Source organism: Peromyscus californicus, unplaced genomic scaffold, assembly GCF_007827085.1.
Source record: "Peromyscus californicus insignis strain IS unplaced genomic scaffold, ASM782708v3 Scaffold_4__1_contigs__length_199733344, whole genome shotgun sequence".
NCBI lineage: Eukaryota > Metazoa > Chordata > Mammalia > Rodentia > Cricetidae > Peromyscus > Peromyscus californicus.
The window spans coordinates 75512721-75522254 of record NW_026294562.1 but is presented as its reverse complement, the minus strand read 5'-3'; the positions used below and the strand labels follow the sequence as shown (position 1 = coordinate 75522254).

The 9534-nt window shown below is 53.6% G+C and overlaps 1 protein-coding gene across 5 annotated transcripts; it reads left to right on the top strand.

Moving 5' to 3' along the window:
* The first annotated feature begins 43 nt into the window (after positions 1 to 43).
* Positions 44 to 9504, top strand: Znf646 (zinc finger protein 646). 5 transcript variants are annotated; one of them, XM_052760949.1, is made up of 3 exons: positions 44 to 157; positions 2348 to 7742; positions 9051 to 9504. In XM_052760949.1, the coding sequence occupies exons 2-3, from the start codon at positions 2432 to 2434 to the stop codon at positions 9149 to 9151; spliced, it is 5412 nt and encodes a 1803-aa protein (XP_052616909.1). In that variant the 5' UTR covers positions 44 to 157; positions 2348 to 2431; the 3' UTR covers positions 9152 to 9504. The 5 variants fall into 5 exon arrangements, with proteins under 5 accessions (XP_052616909.1, XP_052616908.1, XP_052616907.1 ...); XM_052760948.1 differs by lacking the exon at positions 44 to 157 and adding an exon at positions 651 to 762; XM_052760947.1 differs by lacking the exon at positions 44 to 157 and adding an exon at positions 904 to 1017.
* The last annotated feature ends 30 nt before the right edge of the window (positions 9505 to 9534 follow it).

The window sequence follows — 9534 nt, the reverse complement described above, 5'->3', positions numbered from 1 at the left end:
GCTCAGGAGGAAGGAAAAACTTACGGAAGCAGCCCCGAGCCTACAGTAGCAGAGAAGTATCTTGCAAAGGGTCTCTGGGTGCTAAGGGGATGGGACGCCGGGTCGATTGACGGTGTACACCCGCCAGGGCGCCGGAAGTGTCTCCAAGAGCTAGGAGGTGGGAAGAACCGGACAGGGCACTCAGGTTTTGTTGTAGTGCCTGAACCCGTTTATAGTCCACGTTTTCTCTTAACAGCGAGGAGTGAACTTAGTGAGGATCCCCCCACACACACGCCTGCCTTGGGAAGAGTCTTTTATGGAGCCTCGTGAAAAGTGTCACCAAAGTGCTGTAGTCGGTGCTTTATTTACTACTGTGCTTACTGAATAAGCGCTGGGACGATTTCAGCCGCTTTGGACGGAACAGTGGCTTAAGTCCATCCGAGCGCCGCGCCGACCTGCGTGGGCGGAGCCAGAGTTGCGCCCACAGTCCAGCGTGAGAGCTCGCGCGGCCTGTAATTCCCACGTTCCAGAGGTTGAGACAGGAGGATTGCTGCCAGTTCGAGGCCAGCCTGGGCTGCATAGTTAGACTCGGTCTCAAAAACAACAAAAAGCAGACATAGAGTTGGGCCCACCCGGAACCTAGCGCCGGAAGCGTGTCCGTGTAGAAATACTGCTCGGAGGAGAGACAGGAAGTGTTCCTAGGCGGAAGTTTCGGGGGGAAGCTTTAGCACCTAGGACACTTCCTGATTCCGACTAACAATAGGAAGTGTCCGCGGAACTGGGGTACAGTCTTGGCTCATCCCAGCTGTGCTCTGTTACGTCTATCTCCTTCTTTACCCCCCCTTTTCCCCTCATCTACCATTCTCGGGAGCCCTGGCTGAGTGTGCGTGTGTATGAGCTCGAGAACCCTCGCACCAGCAACCACTTAGGGCTCGCGGCTGCAGTTAGGGTAAGGGTCCCAGTGCGCAGGCGCGCTCCCGTTCACGACCTCCAACGGACGCGCCGGCGGCGGGAACCAGAAGGCACTCCTGGTGCGAGGTAGGGATCTAGAGAGGAAATTGGCAGAAAAGACGAGTGACTGTAGAGAATCATGATGGTGGTTGATTAGGGAAAGGGACTCGTAAGAAGTTTTGAGAAAAGAGAATTCCGGGAACAGACTCAGCTGGTGAGATTAGAAATAGTTGTGTTAGGGTCCCAGGAAACTGGAGTCAATTTCGGAGAAAGGCAAGATGCTGTGGCGGAAATGAGTGGCAGCTACTGGGGAAGCGAGGGCTTTGGAATGAAGATTGCCTCTTGCAGGGAGTTTATGTGAAAACTGGGGCAACACAGGCATTGGATTTAGTGGCATAAGTACACTTAGAAGGCAAGCGTGGTGGCCCACGACTTTAATGCCAGCACTTGGGAAGACTGAGCTATATGGTGAGAGCGAGCCTCAAATGCCTCCCTCCCCAAATGAGTGCACATATCAGCAGTGCCTGGCACGTGGTACTGCACAGCGTGAGTTGCTGTCCTCTTGAGAATGTAGAGAGGCAGTAGAAGAGAGTGAAAAATGATGGTGGCAGCAAGGTAAGGCAGGAGGGGATAGAGAAGAAAAGAGGGTAAAATGAAATTCCAACCTGAGATGGGATGGGAATACATGTATTTAAAGGAAGTAAGTAAAACAAATGCCTAACCGCGTCAGGAACACAATGTGATGCCGAAAGGGCGGAGGCAGGGGGATCATCCCTTCTGAAAGGGCCTCTAACTTCTGTGAAGCCTTAGGTGGCAGCTGAAAAGCTTTGCCAGTGCTTCCAGAACATTCACTTTAGCTGAAGGGAGAAGAAAGAATTGGACTTGTCTTATTATAAGGCTTGGCCAGCTGCTGTGGCTATAACCTGAGCTCTTGGGAGGCGGAGGTAGGAAAATCCATGAGTTTGAAGCTTGGGCTGCATAGTGAGTTCCAGAGCCGCTTGAGCTAAAGATTGAGCTAAGACCTTATCTCAGAATCAAATACCACCACCAACAACGCCAGAAATAGTTCTGGTTTGTTATAAAATCTCATGAATGGTCGTTGGTTTGTTCCAGAATTATAGAGAGCAGAGCCTTTGGAACAGTAGGATTTATTATATACTGTCTTAAGGTCTGTCTAGAGTCTAGACTTTAGTTTCCTTATCTCTGGCTCTGGAGATGACTTACACCTAGGGGAACTTTCCTAGAAGTGTGCATAGTAAAGCTTTCAATGATGCTACCTGTAGACATATTAGAAAGCAGCTCCCTTTGTGTGGATGGTTGGGGAACCTCTCAGTGACTTCTAGTGAATGTGGTGTTCATATAGCCAAGAAGCGGAACTGACTCAGTCCTTCCATCTGACTACTGCCCCTCTTTCTAGGCCTTGACCCCTTCTGCAGAGAAAGATGCTGCTGCCACCTGTCTGTTCCTCCTGAACCTCCAGGTTTTTCTACCACATTGCCCCATGGAGGACATGCCCCTCTCGTTCAGTTGCTCTGACTGCCAGCGTCACTTTCCTAGCCTCCCAGAACTTTCACGACATCGAGAACTGCTCCATCCATCTGCTAACTGGGACGGTGAGGAAGCTGGCAGTGTCCCTTACCCCTCTCCAAGTCAGCAGTGTGGGCGTGACTACGGTCACCCAGGGAGCTCGGTCAACCACCAGCGGAACCACGAGACTGGTCTTTTCCCCTGTACCACCTGTGGCAAGGATTTTACTAATTCCTTGGCCCTCCAGAGCCACATGAGGACTCATGCTCCTGAGGGCCACCAAAGGCACAGGCCCCCACATGCCAAGGACACTGCTTCACATCGTCAGAGTGAGACAATGTCTACTGAATCCTGGGGTCAGAGGCTTGGTTCTAGGGAAGGCTGGGAAAATCAGACAAGGCATGTACAAGAGACACATGAATGTGAATCTGGATCTGATCCCAGGGCAGCTCCAGGTACTTGGGAAGATCCACCTACCAAACAAAGAGAAGGCTTAGAAATCCAGCCAGATCCTAAAGAAAGTGCAGAGGACTGGGTACCCACCACCAATTCTGATGGGGCTCCACCACTCGCCACTCCAGCTAGCAACCTCCTCAGCAATTTGGAACAGTATTTGGCTGAATCAGTAGTGAACTTCACAGGGGGCCAGGAGTCCACCGAGCCTCTTCCTGCTGAGGAGCAGCGAAGGTACAAGTGTAATCAATGTGGGAAGACCTACAAGCATGCTGGAAGCCTCACCAACCACCGCCAGAGCCACACTCTGGGCATCTACCCCTGCGCCATCTGTTTTAAGGAGTTTTCTAACCTCATGGCTCTGAAAAACCACTCACGACTCCATGCTCAGTATCGTCCTTACCATTGTCCCCACTGCCCCCGTGCCTTCCGGCTCCCTCGGGATCTGCTAGAACATCAGCAGTCCCATGAGGGGGAAAAGCAGGAACAGCCATGGGAAGAGGGCGAGAGGCCCACCACAAATGGACGTATGAATGGGAGGAGCTGGAATCAGCCACCTAAAACACAGATGCTGAATGGTTCTGGGGAACTCGGCACGTCGGGGCAGCTAGAGGATGGTAGCTCAGAGGAGTACCGGCCTTTCTGTTGTGGGGACTGTGGTCGTACTTACCGTCATGCTGGTAGTCTCATCAACCATCGAAAGAGCCACCAAACAGGTATCTACCCCTGCTCAGTTTGTTCCAAGCAGCTATTCAATGCAGCTGCTCTGAAAAACCATGTTCGTGCTCATCATAGGCCCCGGCAAGGAGCTGGGGAAGATGGCCAGTCATCAGTGTCCTCAACTGCCCTTATGCTGGCTGAGACTACCCAAAAAGAGGAAGAGGTCCCTGACAGCAGCCTGGACCATCGTCCCTATAAGTGCAATGAGTGTGGTCGGGCTTACCGCCACAGGGGGAGCCTGGTGAACCACCGCCACAGCCATCGGACAGGAGAATACCAGTGCTCACTCTGTCCTCGAAAATACCCCAACCTTATGGCTCTGCGCAACCATGTGCGCATCCATTGCAAAGCTCCACGCCGAAATACAGACCCTGGGACTGAGGGGTCCCCTAGCCCTGTCAAGAAGGAACAACCTGACCCAGTGGAAACAGAAGCAGCGATCCACACAGATCAGGGGCATGTATACAGACATGAAGAAGAGGCCACAGGTATCCCTGCAACAGCAGATAGGACGGCACCACAGACATGTAACATTTGTGGGATGTTCTTTGAAGATCTCAAGAGTCTTGAACATCATGGCACGACGCACAGGGCAGGGGACGGAGGAAAGAGCAAGACAGACGGCACAGTGTCACCACCGAGAGCATTTGCTTGTCGAGACTGTGGGAAGAGCTATCGCCACTCAGGCAGCCTTATCAACCACAGGCAGACCCACCAGACGGGAGACTTCAGCTGTGGGGCCTGTGCCAAGCATTTCCATACGATGGCTGCCATGAAGAGCCATTTACGACGTCATAGTCGGCAGTGGAACAGGAGGCATCAGAAACAAGATAGTACTGGTGGAGAAAAGTCCAAACTGCCGTCTGCGGGTACCTGGACCAAGAAGTTGGAAAATGACGAGGACCTGGATTCTTCACAAGACCCTTTGGGAGAAAGTCCTTGTGGGACTGAAGACCACCTGGAAAGGGATGGGGACTCTTTGCAGGCAGGGTCTAAAGGCGGCGAATATGGGCTTGGAAGGGATGAGGCCTGTTTCCTGGGTGATAAAGAGGATGCTGGCACTGAGGAAGGACTAGAGAAGAAAGAGGCCTGTTTCCTTGACCACTTGGACATCCCAGGTGATGAGAACGGCGAGACTGGCTTCTGTGATCGCCTCCTTGGAGGGGACAGTGACCAGAAGCCGGGCATTTGCCCGGCCAACTCCCCCGACTCTGCTGACACTGTCTGGAAAGCCGAAGCCACTCACACGTGTTCTGACTGTGGGGACTCTTTCCCCCATGCTGCCGGTCTGCTGAGCCACAGGTCCTGCCACCCTCCAGGCATCTATCAGTGCTCTCTCTGTCCAAAGGAGTTTGATTCTCTGCCTGCCCTGCGTAGTCACTTCCAGAACCACAGGCCAGGGGAGGTGGCCTCAACACGGCCCTTCCTCTGCTGTCTGTGCGGTATGATCTTTCCGGGGAGGACTGGCTACAGGCGTCACCTGCGCCAGGCTCATGGTGCTTCTGGCATAGCTGAGGGCTCAGAAGAGGAGGAGGAGGAAGGCACAGCAGAAGCAGCCTCTACCCACAATCCTCCCCTACAGCTCTCAGAAGCAGAGCTGCTGAATCAGCTACAGCGGGAAGTGGAAGCTCTAGATGGAGCAGGTTATGGGCACATTTGTGGCTGCTGTGGTCAGACCTATGATGACCTGGGGAGCCTGGAGCGTCACCACCAGAGTCAAAGTTCCAGCAATACGACTGAGAATGTTCCTAGCCACTTGGAAGGATCAGGTGATGTGATAGAAATGGTTACAGATCATGTCTTTGAGGGCGCAGTGACCTCTGTCTCAGAAGAGGCGGGGGACACAAAGTCTGAGGAGGGCGTAGGTAGCACAGCTGCAGACAGCCTTTGCATGCAGGCTGGTGAAAGCTTTCTGAAGTCCCACCCCCGCCCTTTCCGATGTAACCAGTGTGGCAAGACCTATCGCCATGGAGGCAGCTTGGTGAACCACCGAAAGATCCACCAGACAGGTGACTTCATCTGCCCTGTCTGTTCCCGCTGCTACCCCAACCTGGCTGCCTACCGGAATCATCTGCGGAACCACCCTCGCTGCAAAGGTTCAGAGCCCCAAGTGGGGTCTATCTCAGAAGCACGAGGCAGCAACGAACCCCAGAATGTGGCAGAGACAGGGCAGGAGCAGGCAGTCGTAGGGCAGCTCCAGGAAGAACTTAAAGTGGAGCCCTTGGAGGAGCTGGCAAGGGTGAAAGAAGAAGTGTGGGAGGAGACCACTGTGAAGGAGGAGGAGCTGGAGCAGCGGCTGGAGACGGCAGAGAAAGGCTGTCAAACTGAAGTTAGCTCCGAGCGGCCCTTTAGCTGTGAAGTATGTGGCCGTACCTACAAGCATGCCGGCAGCCTCATCAATCACCGGCAGAGCCACCAGACTGGCCACTTCGGCTGCCAGGCCTGCTCCAAGGGCTTTTCAAACCTCATGTCCCTTAAGAACCACCGGCGCATCCATGCAGACCCTCGACGTTTCCGCTGCAGTGAATGTGGGAAAGCTTTTCGCCTGCGGAAGCAGCTGGCCAACCACCAGCGGGTCCACACTGAGCGACGGAGGGGCAGGGGCGCTCAGAAGCTGAGTTGTGAGGATCGGCCTTTCAGGTGTGGGCAGTGCGGCCGGAACTACCGCCATGCTAGCAGCCTCCTGAACCATCAGTGCATCCATGAGACAGGCCAGTACAGCTGCCCCTTCTGTTTTAAGACCTATTCCAACCGCACAGCCCTGAAAGACCATCAGAGGCTGCATTCTGATAGCCGGCGCCGGCGGCCACCCCGGAGGGCAGCAGCCGTGCGTTGTACCCTTTGTGGCTGTGGCTTTCCTGGCCAGGGATCTCTGAAGCGGCATCTGCAGGAGCATGAGGAGACCAAACTCGAGCTGGCCAGTGGCCAGGAAGGCCCACATGGTACCGAAGGCAGTAAGGAGAACCTTGCTGATGACTGGGGACTGGAGGGCAGATCAGAAGGTATTCAGTCTGTACTGCAGCTGGAGCGTGGAACCAAGAGACCTGGCGAGCACAATCAGAGTCCCAGCAGGCCAGCACGTTCAGAGGTCCCAGAATCTTTTTCTTGGGAAGTGGGGAAGGTAGATGGGTATCAAGGAGACAGGGGACAAATGAATCACAATGGTGCCTGGGTTCTTCAGGATCAGTTAACCCAGCCAGAAGGCAAGTTGGAAGGCACAGTCTCCAGGAATCTTCATCAGCTCCCCGAGAGCCAGTCCAATGGTCCTACCGCAGGTTATGTGGATAGCTGGCATGGTGGAGACAGCAGCTCTCAACTCCAACCAGAGAGCCACCCCTATTGCTGCAGCCAGTGTGGAAAGACCTGCTGCCAACCTGATGGCCTCTTGAACCCCAAGAAAGACTGTCACAGTTGTTTGCTCTGTCCCAAAGAGTTATTGAATCCTGTGACCACTAAGCTCCACAACCACATTGCTGCCCAGACCTTTGCTTGTAGTAACTGTAGCAAAGTGTTTGAGACCCACAGTGAGCTGGCCACACACATGCAGACTCATGCTGTTGACCATAGGCAGGTGTCAAGTCAGACAGACGACACCAGAGATCCGCAAGCCGGGATGGTAGAGGTGGATGCCCCTGGTCCAGGGAAAGCTCAGGCCCCATCCGAACCTCCCAGAGACCCAGAAGAGAATGGGGAGCCAGCTAATGGAGGACAAGGAACCAATTTCACAGCAGCTGAAGACAAGGAACGTCCCTTTTGCTGTGCCCAGTGTGGGCGTTCCTACCGCCATGCTGGCAGCCTGCTGAACCACCAAAAGGCCCATACCACTGGACTCTACCCCTGCTCCCTGTGTCCCAAACTTCTGCCCAACCTACTCTCTCTCAAGAACCACAGCAGGACCCACACGGACCCCAAGCGCTACAGCTGCAACATCTGTGGCAAGGCTTTCCGAACAGCTGCCCGGCTACAGGGCCATGGACGGGTTCATGCTCCCCAGGAGGGACCATTCCCCTGCTCTCATTGTCCCCGCCATTTTCGCCACCGAATCAGCTTCCTGCAGCACCAGCAGCAGCAGCACCAGGAGGAGTGGACAGTGTCCAGCTCAGGTGTGTGGGGTGAGTTGGGTGAGGAGAGGATTGAGAGGACCCAGAAAGAGGTGGGCACACCGTGGAGAGTAAGCATAACCCTGAGTCGGTAAGGGAAGCAAGGAGATTCTAAGTGGCGGGAGGCCTGGACAGGGACTAACTAGTTTGGAGCGATTTTGAGCCACTGAAGGATGGATCCTGGGTCAGGAAGATGGACACTATGGTAGATGGGACAGTGGTGTGGACTCTTCTATAGCCAAAGACGAATGGCCTTGTTCTTTCAGTGGGCAGAGGTGTCTGGGAACTACCACATCTGGCTATCTTGATTTAGCCAGTAGTGGTTTCCAGAGGAAAGGGATGAAATGGGCTTTGTTTCGGTTCTGGTCTTTCCTAGAGTGGGCAGGAAGCCAGAGAAGGAGAGGGAGTGGTGGTGGAGGGTTGCAGATTCCTGGGTTGTCCTGCAGGGCTAAGGCAAAGGGGGTCTGCCTGCTCTGTGGTGACTTGTGACTGGCTGCTGTACTGCTGACGCGGCCAGTTTGCTGGGTGACAGTAGGTTACTTACTCTTACTCGGCCTTGTTTCCTTGGAAGTGAGGCCTGTGGTCCTTCTGTGAGTGCTGTACTAAGTTTTTTGGTTCTTCCTTAGTTAACCTTTTCCATCTCCTGATACAGATCTTATAAGAACCAACCAAACTGCCCTCTGCCAGCACCTTCCCCCAACACAGCCTTTTAGCTGAAGGACTGACTCATAGATAATTGTTTCTTTGAAGACAGGCCCAGCAGCCGTCATTAGCCTTATCTCTCATCCTCTATCACAGTGAATCTCGGGGTAAAACTGCTCCACCCAGCCCATTGAAGGGCAAAGCTGTGGAGGCACGGGGCAGTCTGTGTATTCAGCACACCTTAAGCGCATAGTCCCCATCTAGAGAGGAAAATCCATCCCATCTATAGCCACCCAAGGTGGGTGTCCCTGAAATGGTATGCCCTTGACCAGAGCTTGGCTGGGAAAGACAAAATAGTGGTGATGGTTCCTGAGAACGAAAGAAATGATTCTCAGGACAAAAGGTTTCTTGTGACTTCAAGTAAAGTAAGTGAGGAGCTTATCAGCCAAGGCTGTAAAAATATTAGGGGTTCTAGAATTCCTGGGCTTGGTCTTCCTGGTGAGGGGAAGATGCTGGGCATGGTACCTAAAGCCTTATACACGATAGTTGAACACTTTGACACTGAGCTTTTCTCCTGGCCTCTTGACCTTCTCTGTCTCTCAGGGCCATGTCAGGGAATGACCCGCAGGTCTGGAGACGTGGTTTAGGTTCCCTCTGACCTCTTCTCCTCCTCCCCAGGAGCTTCAATGGCACCAGCAACAAGCAGAGGGGACTCCTCTCCAGCCTCACGCCTCGACGCCTCGCCCCAGTGGCCTGCAGACCTCAACTTCTCCCTGTGAACTTCCAAGTCTCCAGAGAACAGTTCACTGAAGCAGGGATGCAGGCAGGGAGAGGCTTCATCTCCACATTTGCTCAGGAGTTGCTTGGGCATCCCCACCTCCTCTTCCCATGAAGAGGACCCTGACCTGGTTTCTTTGGCAAGCAGGGCGTAAGGTAGTCTTAATGTCTGTGTCCATGAAGGGTCTCCTTTCTAAGCCTTGTCACCATGTTCTTCCAGGGCCAGGCTCGGCCAGAATGCTGGGCTAGCCAGGTTCTAACCCAGGGAGAGGCAGATTCAGAGCGTGTACCACAGGTGGGAAAGTGGCCTGTGGAAGGGGAGCTTTTACTACAGTTTGTAACTTATTTTCTAAAATCTATTTTGTAACAATTTATTTAAGTTTTA

Bases quoted from the DNA above. Each gene is read 5' to 3' on its own strand.
- Znf646 (XM_052760949.1), top strand. From the start codon at position 2,432: ATGGAGGACATGCCCCTCTCGTTCAGTTGCTCTGACTGCCAGCGTCAC. The intron at 7,743-9,050 runs GTGAGTTGGGTG...CCTCCTCCCCAG, and splicing joins GTCCAGCTCAGGTGTGTGGG to GAGCTTCAATGGCACCAGCA.